The following is a 24,966-nucleotide window of genomic DNA, read 5'->3' on the forward strand; positions in this document are numbered from 1 at the left end:
CCATTGAATGAAAAATAAAGCTAAGTGGCAAGACAGTGGCTTCTTCAAAAGGGTACCTTGCTTTTGGGTGGTGGGCTGTTTGTGCTCTTGTCTGTGTGAATGCTGGTAGGAGATACAGCAGCACCAAGGTTGCCTTGGGGTATGCCTGGCAGCTTCCCTCCTGGAGATACCTGCATTGCAGCTAGCTGGGCAGCATATAACTGCTACAGAAGAAAAAGAGAGAGAGAAAGGGAGAAAGAATACTATGAATAATAAAATAAAAGTACCTTTCAGAAAGTACATATATTCAGATGTGGTATTTTTCCTATGAGCATTTCGTTTAGTGCACTGGAATATTTAAAGAAAGAAGCTGTCACCTCAGATTTCATTACTTTTTAGGGGAGAAATGACAGATACTACATATAAGTGATCTCACCTTCAGTATGTCCAAGGACTCAAAGCAAATAAGAGCCATCCATATTTACTTTATTCCAATGTCTATAGAAGGCAAGTATAACATATTATCTAGTTAAGAGCTCTTTATATTCTACTTTAAATTTACACAGTGTGTTACAAAAGGATACTTCATATACACAGTAATTTTCTACTATCCATATTGGTTCAAGCCCTGTATGCCTCTTTCTTTGATTTCCTGAAATGGGCACCCGAAACAATTTTTCTGAGTGTCAGGTGGGTAGAAGTACAGAAAAGGCACTGAAAGGCAATGGAAAAAAAGTACTTGAAGAACATTATCTGGTCAGTCTACCTACATTGATAAAAATTAACTGGATGCTTGCCAGAAGTTCACTTTACTTCATGATATATAAACACAGACAAATCTCAAATTATCTTGAGGATTAAGGTTTTAAAGAATACTGCCTAAAACACATATTCTTCCACTAAGCCATTACTTATTCTTATTAAATAAGCAATAAAAATTGTCCAAGTAATTAATAAAAGAAAAATTTTACTTTGATAATGATAGCCGTACGATGTATTATCCTAAAACAAGGAAGTCGCTTTAAATTCAAATATTACATCAAATATTTAATTATTACTCTTTTCATCTTCCTTTCACACTTTGTTAAAATTTTAAATAACTACATAAGAAAATAATTATTAAATACATATATCATATATTTCAGTTACCAAATATTTAATTATATATTTAATATTAAATAAATTTTACACACACACACATATCCCAGTTTCTTATTTCTCATTTGTCTTGAGATTCCATGGATAGCGTTTACAATGCAAGCTAGAATTTCTACAATAAAGCAAGAAAAAAAGCTCTCAAGGAGAAGTACTGTGAAATAGTTATCTGGATTATCTTGATTTTTTTTCTGAAAGAGAAATTCCAAACGACAAAATTGCTCACGATAAGCCACAGATCCTGATTAGCAGTGTCTCTCTCTAAATAAAATAATGAAAACTGAAGACAGCACACATTTACGCGAAAATACACATACATAAGTCTCCAGATACTACAACCTAAATAAAAAGACATTAAAGTTATTGATAAAAATTATGGCTTATTTTTATGCAAATTAATGTAAAAATATATCCCAGAGAAAACTAAAAAGCCAGAAAAATATTTTTATATTAATAATTGTCTCATAAGGGTTTTATGTGTTGGAATAATTACATCTTTTCCTACCCCAGCCAACTGGAAAGAATAAAAATGATTGTCTTCAATTACATAAACATTAAAAGGATAATTCACTTCAAAAAGGAAGACTTGAGAGTTTACTATTTAAAGAAAAATGATCAGAATTGATCCATTTCTCCCAACTGTCTTAAAAATCTATGCATTATATCCTGCAATTTAAAAAGCACTTCTTTCTGGCATCATTCTAAACTACTTATAAAGTCTTTAAGAAAATAACCAGTTATCCTAGGATATCACTTTACAGATTAAAACTCTGACCAGTAGAATGCGTGTACTAATATTGAATTTAAAAACTATATGTATTTTCACAAATTAACTAGATAACTATATTACATTTTATGAATTTCATATTGTATTGTATATTGTATTCTTGTCTTTAAAAATGATTTCACTGGGTATTATTAATAGAGGATAAAAATTCCTATTACTGATTACTGATACACTAAAAATGAAATTATTTTATAATTACTAATGACATGGAACATTAAAATATCTGTGAGTAAAGAAAATGTGAACAAAACAGTTATTCAAAATTTAATTTTGATTCTTCATATTACTGACAAAATTATTGGTTATTTGTGTTATTTAGATATTTAAATAGCTTAACCAAGTAGCCATTAAATGTGATTCAATATTTAAATATTAGGCACCAGAGACAGTCATAATTTCCAAAGAAATATAAGAACTACTACGAAAAATACAAGTATAAAAACTCTAAAATAGTTTATTGAATTAAAGGATTTAAAGGATGGAGAAGACACATATTTGGAAATAAAAGTTATATATATTCTTTCAACATTCAAATAAATACACTTTTACCCTTTTAAATATGGAATTAAGGTGTATCTGAGTTATTGTCCTAAAAGAAATGCTTTTGAGTTGAAAGGGAAGAAACATTTGTAAAAGAGATAGACCCAGTTGAATATGCTAATATTTCTATAAAAACAGTATAATATCATTTGCCTTGCTGGTATTTCTACAGAATACAGAGACTTAATGTAATTCATGATGAGAATTTCATAAGCCCGCTATTCAGTTCGAGCATGGCTAACATTAGGTTGCTCTTCTCTCCCGCAAATTGCCCATAAACCCTTTCTCATATTTGGCTTCTGTGCAAGAGGACAAATTTTAGAATTACTCTTCTCCAACTGTGATCAGTTTTCCACTAGTCCCACATCACTGCATTTTCCACCAAGCATATCAAATTTTCCTGGTTCACCAAGGTACTGAAGTAAGGCCAGGAAATATCTATTTCAACACATTTTGCGTCATAGATATGTTGTCCTAAAAGTTATATTCTAACACAAAAGCAAAAATGAAACCCATCTTAGAGAATTTAACATGCTTTGAGTCTGCTCAGATAAGATCAATCAGGAATTTTAATAATCTTGCATTCTAACTTGGCCATTTACAAGTTAGTAGGAAATTTTGGTAAAATTAAAGAAGCTGACAATAATTCTTCTATCTGGCTACATGTGTAAGAGTGGATAATTTTTTTAAAATGCTGCTGTGACTTATTTTAATTCACACTTTAAAAAAGTTATGCTCCTTTATATCCATTAAAATATGTGCAGTGAATAATTTTAAAACAAATAAGCCAAGAACTGATGGACAGTTTCCTTCTTTTATTAAACGTTCGTGAAGCAAAATCAAGCCTAATAACAGGTGTCTGCCCTGAGTGACATCTACAGTCACAGAACCATTGGTTGACCTTGTAGAGGGGAAAGGGGCATGAAATCTAGTGACTACCGGAAGGCCACCTGAAATAACAAGCATCCGGAGAACTAGATAATCCACTTATGTTTGTACGTATGTATGCCTGCATGTCTTAAAGTGAAAATCTGGTTAACTTCTTTCTTTAAATAATAACAGATAAAACCCAAAGTTAAACATAAGGTATATTATGATGAATGTATTTTTATGATAGTGAAGTTGTCTAAAACATCGGAAACAAACAGATGACACTAAACAAACTGATGACACTAAACATAAAAGACTGAGTGAAGCCAGGTGTGGCGGCTCACACCTGTAATCTCAGCACTTTGGGAGGCAGAGACAGGAGGACTGCTTGATCCCAGGAGTTTGAGACCAGCCTGGGCAAACACAGTGACACCTCGTCTCAAAAGAAAAAAAAAAAAAAAAAAAAAGGCTGAGCTGAAAGAGAACACTCATTTCCTTAGTTTAACCAGACTCACAGTATCTTAGCCTCGCAGAATAACAGAATAACTTGACTCTTACCTTGAAACTAATGTGTTAGGGATTGGATGTGATCTCTAAAACCTCACAACTCCTCAGAGCTTTCCAGTCTTTCTATTGCTTAAAACATTGCATTCTCATTCTCTTTCACTACCCTCATACCTATACCTCCTTTAGACAATGAGTTTTTAAGGAAACAATTACAGATGATTAGGTTAGAATCTATTATTGATTACTTCGTGTCTTCCTGGTACTCAAAGTTCATAAATATGTTTTTACATACAGGTATATAAACATAAGCAACTCTCATTTTTGTCTCAAATTGCTCCATAACCTAGATTTTTGTCTCTTCAACATTTTAAGCTCCTTGAAAGATCATGGTTTCTACTTCTAGTGGAAAACTTAAAAAGCAAGAGCTTTGGACAAGGCAGAACTGAACTCTAATTGCAGCTCTAAGCCATGTGACCTTGGGCAACTTCTCTGCGCCACAATTCCTTAATCTGTAAATTCAGGGATAAATGAAATTGACCTTATAAAGGTACTGTGAGAAATGAATCACATGATGTGTACAAAACACTTAGGAAAGCACATGGTAAAGAATGCCTCATCAATAAAAAATAGTTATAATTATTAATGGATTAAATACACAAAGTAAGAAACTAGGCAACATATATGTGCTGACTCTGCACTGTCATTGGTATAGCAGAGGAGAGAGAAAGTGTACAAACATAGTTTCTGCCTTAAGTCAAGATTGATAAACAGAAAACAATGAGACTATAAGTATACTGTAACTGTATGTCACTGTTGAAGGTGTTAAGAGAGAAGAAATGCATCAGTGCGTTCAGGTATGTTTTCCTAGAAGAGATGGAGTTAAGGTGGACACAGAAAAAGGATATGGCATTCTAGGAAGGGAGTACAATTAAAAGAAAGGCATGAGAGCAGGAAAGAGCTAGTTGCTGCAAGGGAAATATAGAGATTGGTGTGGAACAGTGAGTGGTAGGAAGGACAATGCACACATAGCCATGTTAGAGGAAAATAACATTAGTTTTGTAGGCTACATTCACCTTATGGAAGCTTTTGAAACATAAGCAGAATAGTTTTAATTGAATATGTAGTCAGAGAAAGCCACTGACTGAGAGCAATATATATGATGTTTTTTAGCTAGAATATTGATAAGACAAATATCAGCTATGAAATTATCAACACTTAACAGTGATGATTCTGATCATAAGAACTTGAATTGCAGTAACAGTTGTGAAATGAAGACGGAAAAAATAATTTCAAGTTCATAGCATACTGGGCACATAAAAATTGCCAATTAACTGGGGAAAAGAAAAGAGAAACAGAGGAACAGGATGTTAATACAATTTATCTGAAGTCTTCATAAGTATGTAAGTAATCTCACCTATCATCTATTCTCATTTGTGTATATTCATCATTTATCCTTTTAGGAAAGCCAAAACACATATACTATATTTTTCTTTTATTTCTTTCTTTCCTTCTTGACAAAAGAAGTATTAATTCACACAGAGAGGATTTCCCAGAATGACTAGATTCATTCAATCATGAACTTCCCCTAAAGTGTGGCTCATTAAAACACTTTTAAAAAATTATGAAAAGTGTGATGTTCTCCACCACCAACAACATAAGCTTGAATTGTATCTAACTTACTCAAGTTTAATCCGTACTTTTTCTTATAATTTATTATTATGTGCACCAAATCACTGCTGGGCAGTGGGCTGGCAGTTCATTAACAGGCATTCTTTCTGCTCATCTCTAATGGCCCACTATGGGGCCAGAAAAGGTCTGGTAGGACAACAGATATTTTAACTTGTACTAATTAATTGTTGCTATTTTGGGGAAAAAAATTGTATAACTGTATTTGGACGACATAGCTTTTATGCTATGGTTAGAATCAATAGTGTTAAATCAATCGTGCTTTTATAAGAAGATATCCATAAAAATACCTTAAACAAGTACTTTTCAGTGTGAGGAGTAGAGAAATTCTACAAACAGCTTATTTAAATTCTAAGCTAGTCTATTTCATTAATTCCTAGAGGTGGTAAATTCTTGCCACTTTTCAGTAATAGGTTACTTTCCCCAAACTGCTAAAAACACAACTTCTCTCACTGACTACTAGTCCACTGTCTAACTGCCATCTGGAGTATTTGGATTCAGTGCATTAGGCACTGACAAAAATATCTATCAAGATTTATTGCCCCAAATGATTTACTGACCAGTAAACTCCTTGAAGGCAGAGATTATGTCCCTGCTAATCAATGCTTTATCAGAAAATTTTAAAAACAAGGAACAGTAAAATTGAACAAACGCAGAAAATGACTATGTAAAATATTATTAATATAGATCTCTTGTACATATTTAATATATTTCATAATAATAGTCACTATACATAAAACAAATTTTTAAAATCCAAAATGAATTTGGCATGCTTGTACAATCCAAAGAATTAGAAAGAAAGGCTCATTAGTAATATAGATAAAATTCACATTCATTCACTCATTTCATCTGCTTGTACAATCCAAAGAATTAGAAACAAAGGCTCATTAGTAATACAGATAAAATTCACATTCATTCACTCATTTCATTTGCTTGAGAGGAAAAAATATGAATTTAAATCTTATCAGCAAGAACAAAATAAATTAATACCCTCATTGTTGTCATAATCATAACAGTAACTGAATGTCTATTTGCAAAATAGATACCAAAAATGGGTGAAGATTATTTGAAAAAAGTTAAAAGTATCTTTTCAAAAGACAACAGAAGCAAGAGTTGAAGCATATGGATATTCTGAAGTATTTTGGAAAAGACAGATGACAAATGCCTTCTTTTTGATAAATAAATATACACGATTTACTTGCTGAATCTTAAATATTTGTTATTTAGAAAGTAAAAGATATTTAGTAGGAGTTATGGTTGCTGGTAGGTATATTCTGTTTCTTTGGGATCCTTTTAGTTTGTTCAAAGTTTAATTTTCTATTTTTAAAAATAATTATTTGACCAATATCTCCTCTTTCCCTCTTGCCTTCTACCCTGGTAATCACTATTCTGCTCTCTCCTTCCATGAGTTTGACTGTTTTAGATTCCACAGGTAAATGAGATCACATGGTATTTGTCTTTCTGTGCCTTGCTTATTTCACTTAACAGAATATCCTTCAGCTTTATCCATGTTTTCACAAATAACAGGATTTTTTTTTTCAAGGCTGAAAAGTATTCCATCGTGTGTGTGTGTGCGCGTGTGTGTGTGTGTGTGTGTGTGTGTATATATATCTCACATTTTCTGTATCCATTCATCTACTGATGGACAATAAGGTTGGTTCCATGTCTTAGTTATTGTAAATAATGCTGCAATCAACACTGGAGTACAGATATCTCTTCAACATGCTGATTTCATTTCCTTTGGATACATGCCCAGAAGCGGGATTGCTGGATCTTTAATTTTTATTTTAACTGGGATCTTGCTACAGGTCTCCCTTTTGTGTGCCCAGGCAATCTGGATAAAGGCATAGGAGATAGAGATGATGCCATATACAGTCATTTACCCAGGAGCCAGCAGCATATGACAGTGTATGGTTTGATCCAACTATTTTCCTTTACTTCAGACATGGATTAGGAGATGGAGATATTTCTACCTTATTGTGAAGACAGTGCAAAATAAGTTATGTCCACCATCCTCTCTCTACCCTTACTCTCCCTCTTTTCATCCTCCCTACATTTCTTCTCCCCAAATCACCAACTTCATTAAACTTCATAGGAGAGCTGGGCACAAAAGGCATTTTAAATTAAAAAAAAAAAACATTAAGATTACAACTGAAATATCTTTCTTAAATACTGTATGATAAAACATACTGATTCCTAAAGATAATTTGTGAACTTTTTACATGGTCATTGTCTGAATGGAGAGTGATAAGAGCAGGCATACCATTTAATACTGTTTTTGTGAAATTGTTTAAAATTATTTTTATAAGTATTATCCTTTTCTCCAAGTGTAATCTCATGTCAAACACCAATATATAAAACAGAGAAAGGAGAGGTATGCCATAAATGAATATAAATAAATTTTACTTATTTTTAATATATTTTATTGATATACATTAGATGTACATATTTTGAGGGTACATGTGATCATCTGACACATTCATATAATCCAAGTCAGGTAATTGAGATTTTTAAGTATTTTATTAAAATGTGACCAATGAGACTGTTTAGTTCACCCCAAGAGTTTAAGTAGGCATAAGGAAAAATTTGTAATCCTTTTTCATCCTCAGTGATAAAGTCCTCACTCAAAAATAAATAGCTGTCGCTTCTAAAATTGCACATAAGCAAACATATAGACTTACATCTTCTAAAAGAACATTATAGAGCTAAAATCTTGCTGATTAATAGCACCTCCCAGGTCAAATATACGTATAAGAATGGAAGATTTCTTTTCAGTCCAGGGTTTGAAATGTGGCAAGAACAATTAACATATATGCAATGTGTTAAATATTTGGAATAGAGATTTTAAAATATATGTCATCTATTATGATTTAAAAAATTAGTTGAATATGAACTGTTAAAGTTTAAATAAAATCTAAAAAGATATATACTATATATATATTTGATGGAAAAGTATTTATTTCTTCTTTCTCTTCCTGTTTTTAAGAGGAGGAACAGGGAATATCATTTGTGAGGAAAAATTCAGAAAGCAATTTCAAGGCTCCATAAGTGTTATCTTTATAGCTTAATTTCAGCTTCTTAATGTAACTTAAATGTGGAGTTTAAAGAGAAACTAATGTACTGGAGAAAATCTTTCAAAACACAGCAGCATGTTTCAGTGTGAATAAATTTCCTTTGCCCATTACTTTTCATAATGTTTTTTCACAGAAAATTATCATAGCAACTTAAGTTTAAACATGGACTTTCCCTAACATTGTCAGCATTTCTTTTGCATGTTCTTTAAGTGTAACGCATGAAAACCAGGATAGGCCTTAAATGTGCTGAATACCAGGACAAAAGTACAGATAGGAACTCACATGTCGAAGGTATAAAAATTTATAATTCATAAGTCAATGAACTGTCTAATTAAACATGTTTCATTCTCCTGTCTTGACAAACTTATTTTCAAAATGACCTGGATGCAAATCAAAAGCAGAAGAGATACTGCTTCACACCCATTAGGACGACTCCTATCAAAAAAAAAAAAAAAAAAAAAAAAAAAGGCACCAGAAATTAACAAATGGTGGCAAGGATGTGGAGGAACTGGAAACTTGTGTATCGCCGATGGGACTGTGCAATGCTCCTGCCACTGTGAAAAATAATATGGTGGTTCCTCAAAACAATTAAAGATAGAATTACTATATAACCTGGTAATTTTACTTTTGGTCATACACAAAAAAGAATTGAAAGCAGGATCTCAAAAAGATATCTGTACACCCATGTTCATAGCAGAATTATTCACAATAGCCCAAAGGTAGAAACAATTCAAATGTCCATTGATAGATGAATGGATAAACAAGCTGTGCTAGATACACACAATGAATTATTATTCAGCCTTAGAAAGAAATGAAATTCTGGCACATGGTACAACATGGATAAACCTTAAAGGTATTATGCTATGCTAAGCAAATAAGCCACTCACCAAATAACAAATATAGTATGATTCCACTTATATGAATTACCTAGAGAAATTAAATTCATAGAGACTGAAAGCAGAATGGTGGTTGTCAGGGGCTCCGGGGAGGGAGGAATTAGGAAGTTAGTGTTTAATGACTACGGACCTTCAGTTTGGAAATCTGGAGGACAGGTTTGAATTTAGAATTCTTGGTCTCCTTGCAGCTCCATGTTAAAACCTGGTGGCCCAAGGACAGCAGGTCTGGGCCTGTGCCTGTGTCCCTCCTCTTGCCACGCCTAGCTCCAGTCAAGAGACAAGGAATGGCTTCTGTCCTAAATAGGCTCATCGTCTTGACTTCGACTGACTTGTAAAGAGCTTCTGAAGTGGGGGCCAGGATCTGACATGGCTGCAGTCCTGCTACATATGTCCTCGAGGAAGTGCAGGATGAAGTTAAAATGCAAGAATATTCCAGGCAGAAGGAACATAACATGCAAAGCCATAAAGTTAACCTTCAAATCAACCAACAAAATACGTTTATTAGCATTTAAGACTTTTCTATACACAACAGAAGACCTTCCTCTCCCTTTCTGAAATAACACATTCCTTTTACTTCCCTTTGGCCAGATGTGAGGTAAAGCTATTTTGTTGTCCCCACTACTGGGGCAATGCTGGAAGAGACTGTAGAAAAAGAGATCTGGTTTCTTTCACTTAGCGTAACATTTTTGAACTCTCTCCAAGGTGTAGCATGTATCAGTAGCCTGTTATTGTATTGTTGGAAAGTATTTATTTGCATGGGTGTATAATATTTGTTTATCCATTTATCTAGTTGATGGATAGTTGGATGATGTTTTCCAATTTTCCAGTGAATAATCCTGCTATGAACATTCCTGTACAAGTTTTTGTGTGTTTTCATTTCTTCTGCTTATCCATGTCCTAGGATTGGATTTGTTGAGTAATGTGGTATCTTCATGTTTACCTTCTAAGGAAATTGTCAGACTTTTCTGAAGTGGCTGAACCATCTTTCATTTCCATAGCAACGTATGAAGATTCCAGTTTCTCTGTATTTTCTTTCTTTTTTATTTTTTTTGGAAACAGAGTCTCACTCTGACACCCAGGCTGCAGTGCAATGGCCCAATCTTGGCTCACTGCAACCTCTGCCTCCCAGGTTAAAGCAATTCTCCTGTCTCAGCCTCCTGAGTAGCTGGGATTACAGGCGCGTGCCACCGCGCCCAGCTGATTTTTTTGTATTTTTAGTATAGACGGGGTTTCACCATGTTGGTCAGGATGTTCTCGAACTCCTGACCTTGTGATCCACCCGCTTCGGCCTCCCAAAGTGCTGGGATTACAGGCGTGAGCCACCGCACCCGGCCTTATATTTTTATCAACACTTGGTATTGTCTTTTTAATTATAACTGTTTTAGCAGGTGTGAAGTGGTATCTTGTTGTAGTTTTAATTTGCATTTCTCTAATGATGTTGAGCATCTTTTCATGTACTTATTAGCCATTCCTGTCTTTTTTGGTAGAATATACATTCGGATCTTTTGCTTTTTTAAAAAAAATTAAGTTGTCTTATTCTTGAGTTGTAAGAATTACTTATATATTTGAATTTTGTTTTATTTCAAATTTTTTAATTTTAGGTCCGGGGTACATGTGCAGGCTTGTTATACAGGAAAACTTGTGTTGGGGGAATTGTTGTGTAGATTATTTTGTCACCCAGATATTAAGCCTAGTACCTAATTGTTATTTTTTCTGCTCTTCTCCCTCTTCCCATTCTCTACCTTCAAATAGGCCCCAGTGACTGTTGTTCCCCTCTGTGTGTCCATAAGTTCTTATCATTTAGCTCTCACTTATAGGTGAGAACATGCAGCATTTGGTTTTCTCTTCCTGTGCTAGTTTGCTAATGATAATGGCCTCCAGTCCCATTTATGTTCCTGCAAAAGACACGATCTCATTCTTTTTTATGGCTGTATAGTATTCCATGGTGTATATGTACCACATTTATCCAATTTATATTTCTTTAGGTATATGCCCAATAATGGGATTGTATTTATATCCCATAATGTGTTTTACAAATTGAGCTGTCTTATTATTGAGTGGTAAAACTTCTTTATATATTTGAATTTGACTTTAATGGGTAAAATCTATCAGAGAGACTGTGCAAGAGTCCAGTTTAATAGTACTATATAGCTATTATCAAAATATTCATAATAATAAAAAACATAACGGTGGAAAAAGGTAATACAAATAGATAGTTTCCTCTCAAATGAATTTTTTATATACTTACACAAAAAGTAATTTTTTATTCTTTAATTTTCAAAAATCCTAACAGAGAAGAAGTACAACGAGGGTTCTAAAGGGATATGTGTTCTTTGTATCCGTCAAGGAATACTGGGCATGCCAAGGTAGGACTCTGAACATTGATGACTTTCATTAACCACTAAGGTGACTCCTGGAAAAAATGAAGTGTAGACAGGGCTGACAGCCAGCTCTCAGGACTGAGACTCTTGGTCAAACCTGAGTGGAAAGGGACAGGGGTGGGGAATAGATGAAAAGAGTTCTCGGCTAACCTCCTAAGTGGTTAACCCACAGAAGTGGGTGGAGGCTCGGATTGTGAAACATTTCTCCTGTTGCTTCCCCAGTTCTGTCACAGACCATGGCGGAAAAGTGATTGGGGAAAGGTGCCTAGAGGAAGGTGGGAAGGGCTGTCACTTAATTTCCAGTCTAGAGTCCCAGTTGGGGAAGAATTCATCCTGAAGGGAGTAAGGAAGGGTATACTAAGGACTAGAGTCACTGGGAGGAGCAACCTCACATACACACAATCTGAGAGATTTAAAATCTTTTGTATTTGTACACAAATTCTAATGAAACTTGATGGCAAGAAAAAATGTATTACAGTGAAAGAATGAACAAACTCAGACTTGCTACAGATTTGTCCATATGCTACAAATTTGTCAAATTTGCTACAGATTTGTCTTGCTACAGATTTGTCCATATGAGCTAATAGCTCTCCTTGTCAATGGAGCATAATTGAAAAAACAAAGTTGAAGTTGTTGGGTGTATAAAGGTTTGAATTATCAGGTCAAGCAAGAAAATGACTTGAGTGGACAAAGTCCTCAAAAGGCTGAAGAGTTAGTTGGTATCACCAGAGGTTAGTGACTGGCTGCTGAGGCTCAAGCCTGTAATCCCGGAACTCTGAGAGGCCAAGGTGGGAGGATCACTTGAGGGCAGGAGTTCGAGATGAGCCTGGGCAACCTAGTGAAACCCCATTTCGACAAAAACCTAAAAATAAAATAAAATTAGCTGGGCATAATGGCATGAGTAGTTCTAGTTACTTAGGATGCTGAGACAGGGGGATTGCTTGAGCCCAGCAGTTCAAGGCTGCAGTGAGCTGTGATTGTGGCACTGAACTCCAGTCCTGGGCAATAGAACAAGACTCTGTCTCAAGAAAAAAAAAAAAAAAAAAAAAGATAGATGGCAGGAGGATAAGCCATCAGGGGAAAAAATGTTCCCAACTTCAGAAATGAAATTTTCTGCCTTCAGAGAAAATAGGTGAGCCACTGGGAAGCATGCTTGGTGAAATAGGGGGCTTGGAGGTATGGGCTCCAAGGCAGAAATTATTATTATGACCCACACTTCCTTGAAAATATCACTCTTGCCTGATATAACTTGGAAAAGCTTGGATACAAAAGCAAATAATTACATCTGGCTATAGGTTGGGTTTTACTGTTAAAAAGCTATAGTGAATACATGTACAGAAGATATAATGTAATTTATTTAAAGCTGCTATCACCAAATATTAATAATACAGAGACAATCTTGATTTTTCTATTCCAAATTCAGTCTTACTTAAATATCACTCTTGCCTGATATAACTTGGAAAAGCTTGGATACAAAAGTAAATAATTACATCTGGCTATAGGTTGGGTTTTACTGTTAAAAAGCTATAGTGAATACATGTACAGAAGATACAATGTAATTTATTTAAAGCTGCTATCACCAAATATTAATAATACAGAGACAATCTTGATTTTTCTATTCCAAATTCAGTCTTACTTAAATATCACTCTTGCCTGATATAACTTGGAAAAGCTTGGATACAAAAGTAAATAATTACATCTGGCTATAGGTTGGGTTTTACTGTTAAAAAGCTATAGTGAATACATGTACAGAAGATACAATGTAATTTATTTAAAGCTGCTATCACCAAATATTAATAATACAGAGACAATCTTGATTTTTCTATTCCAAATTCAGTCTTATTCCAAATTCAGTGATACTTGGATGGAATATGAAGCTATCAATGAGGGGTGGAGTGTTAGGAGGGTGTGAAGATAGCATCCTGCTAAAAATTAAAGATACATTTGAACTTACTTAAATCTTAAGACCTTTTTCACAGGTATGATGCTCTCATGCTGTCTCTGTCACACTGCAGATACTAAAGCCTATAAATAAGAAACACTTCAAATGCACTGGATTTTAAAAGGCTTTCTTCATTACACACCAATAAATCTTAAACAGCTAGAAAAAAAAACATTTTGACTTTTATAATTGAAGCAGGTCCTTAAAGAACCAGATATATTTTGCGAGAGTCATGTAAGAACACCCCAACTGATAGTTTCTCTTTCGCTCACTCCCTCCCTGTATTTCTACTCCGTAAGCCATCTTCGTGTACTGCACAGTAATCCATTACAATATGTTCCAACATCTGCCTCCCCATATGACGTATGACCTATTCGATTGACCCTTTTTATGCCGCTCCAGATTTGCTGTTCATTACTGTGGGAGGATGAACACTCTGCATCTATTCCTGAGGTCACCAACTAGCAAATACATCTCCATTTGGCAAGGTAAGAAGGACACTGGCTGGAAGGCTCTTCAGATCTCTTTATGTATCAGTGATTATACTTATATCTTTAATTAGTTTAATTTAGGGAAAAATATTGCTGAAATTCCCTTCAAAGCAACAGTAAGAAGAGAAATGCTTGTTCATCAGGAGAAAAATTTCTGTTGCTACTAAATTTCATTATTTAATTTGGGTATTATGAGAATTACAGTATTATCAGAGACAGTTCTAAAGAAAACACCTGTCTTTGGCTAAGTTCATATTTGTGAAATCACTGTTCAATGTGTCCCAATAGTTTGGGGGGTAGTAATCAAGCCATTTTTAAATAGCATTCTAACTCAATATAAAGACAATTTGAGTCATTTCATATTAAATCAGACTATATATTATTTTGCATGTCAAAAAACGTACTTCCAGAGTACATACTTGCTGGAGGCTTGCAAATACTTGAAACACATAGGGGGAGGAAGTACAAGAACCACAATTTTCTCCATGACTATGATATGTTAATCATTTTGCTAGAAGCTTGCATACTATTTCAGGGATCACCATAACAACTTTGTGAGTTTGGTGAGAATGATGAAAAATGAATGGAACAGTGGTTCAATAACTTGCCAAAGGTTAAACATCTGGTAGTATCAGAAGTCCAAGTAACCCTGAAATTCTTCTGTGATGCAATGCTACTATGGGAAAATACTTTCCAGATAAAATGTTATATGATTAAATTCATCTCTTTTGCAGTGGGATAGAGGTGGAATCCCCCACCTGCTGGCCAGTGAAAAAAGGAATTTCCCTTGAACCCTGAGTCAAAAATAATAGTTTCCAAGGCCAAGGGTTAAAGGCTTCAAGAGTGAAAGACTTCTTGAGTCAGTAGTAACAGAACTCAACGCTCCCTGAAGAAACCACAAAGTCACTTAAGTTTGCTATTATTGTTGTTGTTTTGGTTGCTGTTTTGTTTTGCTGTTATTACTAACAAACAACACATATGAGAGGTTTTAAAAAAGGACTGCTTCCTATGGAGTCCCCTCTTACATTTTCCTTCTTCCTTCCCTCGTAAACCTTTAAGAAAGTATCACGTACAAATATTAGTTTTGGATCTTTGAATATACAAATTATGCTAAATAAAACTACATTTCAGGGGAAATCTGGACAGAGAATAACAGCAGCAATAATAATCATAATAGCTGAAGCTTATAGAATGCTTACTGTGAGACATGTCCGTGTCATATCTCTTGGAACCTTCTCAACAACCTTAGGAAATAGGTATCATTTTTACTTCATGGAGCAGGACACTGAGGCCAAGAGAGAGTAAAAGTCATCTGTCCAAAGTTGCATAGGTAAGAGATCAAGCTGAAGTTGGAATCCAAATCTTTTTGACTTTTTACAGAGCTCTTAACTCTTAGCCTATGTCTTAGGAATCTATTTTCTGGTCATTTTAATACAGTAGTAGGGTGTGTGTGCTCTGAAAGAAAGAGTTAGACAAACCTGAGAAGGGTAATTCAGAAAGCACCTTTTATGGAGGCTGGGCTCTTCTGATAAAAGCGATAGTATTGGGGATGCGGAACAAGAAAGAAATGTGAAGTGTCCAACAGGAGATTTTTCCTGGCATCTTTCATCCATTTACTTCCTTTTGGCTACTGCCAGTAAAAACCGCTTCAGTTTGGTTTTCTTCTAAATTTGATATGTATTTTAACCATTTAAATAATTGTAGGAAACAAGGTAATGAAATATGGAGAAAGCTGTTATACTTCTTATTATCTTTTATCATTCACGCTTTTATTCATTGAAAAAAATTATAAAGTACCAGTTTCACTCTAGGTCTTTAGCTCCATAGAGCTTACATAGAACAAGAAAGCCATCAATGAAATAATTACACAAATGAAAAGTAAAATCCCAAATGTGCAAAATACTACAAAATAGAAGTATATGGTGCTCTAAGAGCACGCAAGCGAGAGCTACACTACAGGCAGGCAAATCAGGAAAGACTTTCCCGTAACTATGAATACCTGGAGGTCAGAAGGATGAGCTGATATAATTACATACATACAGGAGGAAAAAAGACTGGCAGAAAAACTACATGCTGGGAGGAAACATGACAAGTTCGTAGTATCAGAAAGAAGCCAGTGAGATGCAGTGCAGTGGGAGAGATGTCTACAAAGGTAGACGGGAATATATAGTAATTTAATAAGAGGAATGACAGAATTAGATTTATATTTCTAAAAGATTAGTCTAGACATAATACGGAGAATAGATTGGGGGGATTGGCTTCACCTACAACCCATTTTTAATTGAAGTAATATCTACCTAATCACATTTTTACAGATTCAAAATTGACTTAAAATCGATTACAGAATAAATCTATATATATAATTTTCAACATTCTGAGCCTCATCTTTATTTAAATATTTGCTCTTGCTTGTATAATTTATACGAAGAATTAATCATATAAAACTCTATGCTTTGAGTAAATTCATGGTGGCCAATCTCAATTTTTCTAGACCATTTGAAAAAGAAAAAGGTATAGAAAAAATGAGTCCTTTTCACTACCCCAACACATATAACTCATAAATCAATTAAAATAACAATAACACACTCCAATAGCACCTTGCATTTACAATTCATTTTTACTTTCATTGGCTTTTTTGATCACAATAGCCTTCATTTTCAATTGCATAGGACCTATTCCTCATGTACCAACGAAGCAGTACAGAGAAACAACTCTTAACTTCTGCTCTCCTGCCTTAAATGGATGCATTCATTTAATAAATATTTATTGGGGACCTATTATGTGCCAAGCACTACTCTAAATAATTAGAAAATATCAGTAAATAACTATCTCTGCTTTCATGAAAGGACTTTTAAACTTTTTCCCAAGAATACTTGCAAGAATTTAATCTTTCATTATTTGTCACATAGTTGTTTAATATTTCTCTATTTGACACTACATATTAGTTATGATTATTATAATTGAGAACTTATATATCCACAGTTCTTAACATTTATAAATAAATGTTTTTGAGAGAACTAAAGTCATTCTTAAAGTGTATGTTTGAGGGATACGTGCGACAACATGGATGAACCTTGAAAATATTATGCTCAATGACATAAACCAGACACAAAAGGAAAAGGTACTTAGGATATGCAAATCCACAGAGACAGAAAGTAGAATAGAGCTTATCAGGGGATGGGGGAAGAGGAAATAAGAAACAGGAAATAATTAATAAATACAGAGGTTCTATTTTGCATGATGAAAATGTACTGGACACAGACAGCGGTGATGGTTATATAACATTGTATATAATGCTACATGGAACTGTACACTTACAAGTGGTTAAAACGTAAGTTTTATATTATTTATATTTTACAATTTAAAAAGTGCATGATTAAGAGGGCGTTAGAAAAAAAAATCACTGTTTTCCAGGACCACATTAGGCTTTATTTCTCTACAGCAATTTCCTCCTATTTTATTCCCATGTGTTGGTATATGAACTAAAGAGAACAGGTGCAAAGGGGGGAAGGAATATTGTGATTTTAAAGTAAAAGAAGGTTGGAAATATTAGATTCTTTAAAAAATACTTAACATACACCCAGCTTTGGAAACAAATATAAATAGAAGAGGAAAGAGTACCAGATCCTAAATCAACCAAATCCAGTAATGCCTTCCAAGTTAAAGAATGCTCTGAAACAAGACCTAGGAGATCCAACCCACCCTTCACTGACTTTGCAAAAACCACGGCATTTGCTAGTCACACCGCAAAAGGTAGTTCTCTCTTCACTTTCCCTTCCTACTCCAAAGCTAGCTTCTTTTTCATATTCAGATGACTGTTTATGAGCCCAATCCCGTTTCAACTGTCACTCTTTACATCAAGGAAAGATAGATGGGACACACCAACCCCAACCTAAATGACCTTTGGATGTGACAAGAGTTTTAGGTCAGCCTTGCTAAATGGAGGCCTTGGTGTATGGAGACATGCCTTGGGGTGAAATTTACAGTGAATTTATTATCTCCCAATGCCCTTTGGACTGCTTCCCACCATCAAACACCATGGCAGCACTTGGAACAGGAAGAAATACATTAACTGGAATCTGATCGTTTTAAAAGGTTACAGCTGCCCAAATATAATTTAATTTCATACTTGCCCTTTGAGGGTTTGGTGTATATTTTCATTTTATGACTGCAAATGATAAAGCTCTTAAGATTCCAGGCAATAAAAGGAGAAAAAAAAAAGTATTTTAAGGTCTAGAAGTCTATTCAGTTCATATTCCAATGAGCGAAGTGACAAATTAGTTTTTTTTAAAAAATCTAATATTTCTCTTTTTTATTTGGATCATCCCTTATTCCTTTTCTGATCCTACACTTCAATGGTTGGTTGATATCAGTATGTGAACTCCAACCTCAGATCTCAGCAAATTTGAAAGTAAAAAGGGGGATTTTTTTAAAATGAAGAAAAATCCATCAGATTTGAAGTGAAAATATTTTAGTACAAGAAACAAATATTTTTCCAGTAGCATTTTATCTCACATAATTGGGAAAATTTACCCATTAAAATATATCAACACTGTGCCAACTTACCATTGATCTGGTATATCACACTTCCATAAACTTTAATAAAAGATTCACAAAATCCTACTTAAATACTATGCTATACCATCATTAATTTAATTGGTAAATATTATTACTATTATTTTATTGACAGAAAATCAGAGATATGGTATTGTTAATGCCACAGAATAAGTCAGAAAATCAGAAACAAAATTCAGATAAACTCATCTATAGTCTATTATTTAGCTATTAAAAAAAAAAAAAAAAAACTTTTGCCACCTCTTTTTTAACTTGATACCTTTCCAGAAGACTTAAACGTTCTTTAAAGATCAATCCAATAGAGTTTGAGGAAATGCATACTTTGGATTCAAGGGTAGTAATGAGAAAAACAACATAGTGAAACTTTTAAACCATACAGGTCAAATGCAACAAAGTTGTGTTTGTGTGTGTGTGCAGGAGACTGGCACACACATGCATATGCCATTCGTCCATTCTTTTATTCGATCGGCAAAAACATTTTTTGAAAGGTACTGAGTTAGATCCTGTGAAGTTTATGCTTTTAAAAAATATTTTAACTATAAAAGACTACTCCTAACATAGGAACAGTAGAGACAGAAGCATAAAGCATTTAAGTATTATTATAAGACAAATGTATTGGATAATTACAAACACTGATATATTTTGATTAGCATATTTTAATTTGATCTTGATATGCTACTGGGTTAAGAGTGTTTTGCACATTGTTTGACCCGCATACCAATAGCATGGGGCAGGAAATATTACTGTTCTTATTTCTAGATTATAAGATGCAGCCCAGCCCCAAGTAGCAAATCTAGTGGTTACTAAGACTCAAATGCTCTAGATGGTACTCAGAAACAGCGTTATTCATTTACTTGTTCATTTATTCCTCTTTCATTCAAGAAATATAAAAGACCTACCTAAAGTGAGAAATATTACAAAGCAAATATTATCTAGGAATCAATTCTCAGAAGTTTTATCAAAAATAATCTTATTCACATTTCTACAAAAAAAGGTATAAAATTGGCCAATAAACATACAAAAATATACCCAACCACTAATAATTAATGAAATGAAAACCCAAATCACAATTAGCTATCACCTCACATCCATTAGGATAACAATTATAAAAAAAGAAACATAAAATTACCACATAATCCAGCAATTCCACTTTTGGGTATATAACGAAAATGGATTGAAAGCAGGATCTAGAAGAGATATGTGTATATCCAATGTTCATAGCAGCATTCGTCATAATAGCCCAAAGGTAGAAATAACTCAAACGTCCATAGATGGAGGAATCAATAAACAAAATGTGGTACACAGATACTACGGAATATTATTCAGTCTTAAAAAGGCATGGAATTCTAACACATGCTACAACATGGATAAACATCGAAGACATTATGTTAAATGAATAAAATCAGATATGGAAGGCCAAATACTGTATGATTAAGTAATATGAGGTGCCTAGAACAGTTAAATTCGTAGAGAGTGAAGGTAGAATGCTGGTTACCAGAGATGAGGAGATGGGAGAATGAGGAGTTGTTGAAAAATGGGTATGTGGTTTCAGTTTGGGATGATGAAACGTTCTGGAGACGGGTAGTGGTGATGGTTGTACAACAGTATAAATGTACGTAATGCCATTGAACTGTGTACATAAAAATGGTTAATACGGTAAATTTTATGTTAAACATATTTTACCACGATCAAAATAAACCTATAGAGGATTCACACAAGTTAGTAAAGTTTTAGGTCACAATTAAAATTTTTAAGAATAAAATTAAAAGTAGAAATTTACCTCAGCAAAATAAGGTGAGGAGTAAACATAAAGAGAAAACCAAGTGTTTACTTTCTAGAGCAAATGCTGGATTGAAGGACACTAGACCGAACTGAAAGCAGTTTTAAAATGGAGGGAGCGAAAGAACACTTATTACAATGTAAGACACCTGGTTCCAGCCCACGCTCAAACTCCACTGTCTTATCAGCCAGGCTTAGACTTTCTGAGGAGGAGATTGGAGAATTGCTTTCTGAGGTTGTCAAGGAGATCAAGAGAATTTTGAGGGTTGATGGAACTGTCCCATATCCTGATTACAGAGGTGGTGAAAATTCAGAATTGTACATCCAAAATATAGCCAATTTTACTGTATAATAATTTTAGAAATTACAAAACAAATGATACAAATGCAACAAGATAAAAAGGATCTCACTTAACAACTTTGACTTTCAATTCTCAAACATTTTGGCCTTTCTTCCTAAGAAAGAGTTAGAAAGTGGAAATTTGCTACCATTTTAGATTATAAAGGTTTTCTAAAACACTAGCTAACTTAGATTGATCCCTATATATGTATGATATACCATATGCATATAAAGAATGAATAGCAAATGTTTTAAGTGTGCAGGAGAGCAGGTAGTCAGGGTTCACCATACACCATTTAAGATAATAAGAATATAACGTAATGATAGTAGACTCTTAAATAAACAAAGTGAAAAGCAATTCTTTCCATTTCAACTGATGCTAAGAAACCAATTGTGCAGTACTTTCTGAGTACAAAAATAATGAGCTGTGCTTCCACCTCTACGTTTTTCCTTGCCAAGAGAACTCACACTTCCTTCCCAATCTCTGAAACACAGTTTGAAAACATCTCATTCTAATGGGAGAGTGGGTGAAAGTGGGGGCTGTTACTGGTGTTATGGTCTAAATGGAATCCTCTCTCTTTAAAGTTATTTGGCTTTATTAATACAAAGAGATGAAATATGGATGAAAACATTTGAAGGCTTGTATCTTCTAATATATATGATGTTATCAATTATATTTAGACAAAACAATCCCAGATATCTTTTTATTTGATATCTACCATCCTTGCCACTTGAAATTCCCAATTCCAGCTCTTGACTCATGTGCTCATATATGGATTACTAATAGAATTGTTCAGCCAACAGGCAAATATTTATTTTTGTTTTTTGTTTTTTGAGACTAAGTCTTGCTCTGTTGCCCAGGCTGGTGTGTGGTGGTGTGATCTTGGCTCACTGCAACCTCTGCTTCCCGGGTTCAAATGATTCTCCTGACTCAGCCTCCTGAGTACCTGGGATTACAGGTGCCTGCCACCATGCCCGGCTAATTTTTGTATTTTTAATAGAGATGGGGTTTCACCATGTTGGTCAGGCTGGTCTCGAACTCCTGACCTCATGATCCGCCTGCCTCGGCCTCCCAAAGTGTTGGGATTACAGGCATGAGCCACCGGGCCCGGCCTCAAGCAAATGTTTCTAAAGAAGACAGTCCCTCCATTGTTTCACAATTGTGAGAGAATAAAAACGTAGCTAGAACTTGAAGAAAGAGAGAGGAGGAAAGTATTGAAGAAAATAGTTAAGGGGAAGAAAGAGGTAAAGAGGAATTAACAGAGGAAGGTAGTTAAAAATAGAGGAAAAAATGAAGAAAAAAGGAAAGAGAGAAAGAGAGAGAGAGAAACAGAGAGAGATAGTCAAGAAATAGGAACAGAAAGGTAAATATTTGGAAATTCCTATTTTTAAATCTTTAGGAGCCCTAAGGACCAAAAAGTATATGGTGTCCATCTAGTTGGCTACGCAGTTCAAAATAAAACAGCATTCTGATTACTGCTATGAAACTACTTTATGTCCAACTTGTTATTTATTTATTTATTTCTAGATGGTCCTTCTTTTTCATGTGTAAACATGTTCTTAATGTTCGTAGGTTGTCTCTTGCGTTATCTAGCCCTGGTCTGACCTGCTCATCTTCCTTCTTATTCCATGGAGGTGGAATGAGAATCATTAAAACTTTCCTGCTTAATTGGATCTTCAGAGCTGGCTTGACAATTTTCCAGGTTCCAAAGCATTTCTTTCGAATGCCTCAAATCAACGCTTGCCTCATTATTCTTCTCCCATTTTTTCCTTGATAGCACATGAATAAATGTATCCATGAATCAGGAAAGTCCACTCACAAGGTGCAGAGTTTCCTTCTGGGGATTTCTGGGCTCCTGGCTGCTTTCATTAGCGCTTTTTTTTTTTTTTTTTTTTTTTTTTTTTTTTAATCTTATCCCTTTCTCCATGAGATATAAGTAGATAGCTATACTTGTAGGTATTTAACAAATAAGAAAACTTGAGTGCTGGGTAGGTTAAAAGACATGAGACCAGATTCATACATCACTTCTGAGGCAGGTTGAGACTAGAACCCTTAATCCATTTGTGCCAGAGGTTGCAGTTTTTCGTGTGTGAAAAATAAGACATTGGCAATGACCTTAAGCAGTAGGATATAAATAACTCCCACAAGCTTAGTGTTCCAATAACGGAACACCGGGCATAAATGGGTTAATTCACTGCTGTATTTGTAGAGCAACATGGGAGGTTAGAATGGATCATCATAAGTAGGCCAACTATTTTGGTTGCCTTTATAATGCCCTAACTATTCATTCTTGCTGTAAAACTCTCTTTATTATGACAAATACTACAAATTTCCAGTAACACAATGGCTTGCCCTTCCAAGAGGAATGTTTGTTCCTTTCACAAATAACTGTCAATGCTATTAAAGCAAAGCTCTAGTAACTTTTATGGAATGGAAAGAAAGAGAGACATAGGTTATTTATATTTTTCGTAAGAATTGAAACATACATTTTTGTAATCTGACATTCAAAAGAAAAGATTTTTATACTTAAGGGATATTTTGTTTTCATAAAGACGTTCTGCTTGCATTAAATATGAGGACTTGGCTCCCAAAGGTGTTCAACCCAAACTTGAATTAAGATGAATTTCTCTATTTGCTTTAAACCTCTATACTGCAGAATATAATTTCTGCATCCAAGAAAGTTACTTGCTAACTTGAAATATGGATAGGCTCTTTGCCAGTTTTATACCCTTGAATCTAGGAGATAATGATGAATATAACAGCTAATGAGGCTGAATGCTTATGCTACGCTGAGTGTTGCGTGTGTGCCATGTCATTGAATCCTCACAACACCTTTATCATGTAGGAATAACAGTATCTCATTTCACAGGTGAAGACACTGAGACTACGAGATATTCAATATCTTGATCAAAGATACATGCAAATAAGGCCTGTGTTATCCGAGAGCTCAAGATCATAACCCATTACATTATACCTACCTTTTAAACATTATTACTAGTAAGTTTTAACATTTGTAAATGTTTAAATAAATTTAGTGGAGCATGTTTTAAAGGAAAAAAAAAAAAACACCTCAAGTCATGAAAGTCATCTAACTGGTTACTCTCTTTCAGTATACCAGTATACTACTAACTGGTTACAATGCAAATATTCTATGTATAAAAACTTGATATTTTATGGTTTTATATTGTATTTAATGCTAGGCTTGTATCTCAGGTCACACAAAAATATCAAAATTTAAAATTTCTCTGGAAGAAAACCAGCAGCAGCATAAATCAAACCAAAACAAGAATAAAAATAAAGAATGTGTAAGGGTGTTTACTTTTTTTTTATTGTTTGGTTTAACTTTTTTTGTTGTTGTTTGGTTAAGTGTCTTTGCTTATCTCCTTTCTGTTAATCAAATATTTTAGTTATACTATTCCTAATAATTTAAAATTTCTTTTAAACCAAAGAATGAAAACCAGGGGTGGGGGTGGGGAACTAGCCATATGAAAAATACTTGGAGCACATATTTAAAACAGTAGGAGTCATATGCTACAGTATAGTGAAATTTCCGATGGAATTGTCTCTGTTACCTTAAGCAACTATTACAGATGAAAGGACAATATTTTCTATAGTTCTGCTTCACTCCATAAAGGAAGTAATTGTAACTTTCACTAACACTATTACTTTTAAAATTATATGTTGAACAAGTTCTAGTAGTAGAGAAAGCAAGACGTAATATTGTTGTAATTTTCATGTTAGAGGCATTAATTAAATGCTGCCCCAAAGCTCACTGTAGCAAATAATTTGTGAGCATACTTTGAGTCTGTTCCTCCATTTCTTCCTGTTCACTTTCTTCATCGAAGGAGCGGTTGGATAAGAAAAAGGAGTACGGCATTAAGAGAAAGGTCAAGATTAAGAAAAATGGAAAAACTAGAGTTCATCCCTCCCTTTCCTCTTGTTTTCATACCCTCAGTTTGGCAGG

General features: G+C 34.3%; 1 protein-coding gene across 20 annotated transcripts in view; it reads right to left on the reverse strand.

The window, feature by feature from the left end:
- Nucleotides 1-24,966, reverse strand: part of SOX5 (SRY-box transcription factor 5) — a 1,038,078-nt gene that overhangs the window by 74,665 nt on the left and 938,447 nt on the right. For 19 of the 20 annotated variants that reach the window (XM_054445328.2, XM_054445330.2, XM_054445334.2 and 16 more), the window contains one exon: nucleotides 57-203. The exons of the other annotated variant lie outside the window; for it this stretch is intronic. In XM_054445328.2, coding sequence (XP_054301303.1) covers nucleotides 57-203 — 147 coding nt within the window. The remainder of the gene's footprint in view (nucleotides 1-56; nucleotides 204-24,966) is intronic. 20 annotated transcript variants of the gene reach the window in all.

This window comes from Pongo pygmaeus, chromosome 10 (genome assembly GCF_028885625.2).
Source record: "Pongo pygmaeus isolate AG05252 chromosome 10, NHGRI_mPonPyg2-v2.0_pri, whole genome shotgun sequence".
Taxonomy (NCBI): Eukaryota; Metazoa; Chordata; class Mammalia; order Primates; family Hominidae; genus Pongo; species Pongo pygmaeus.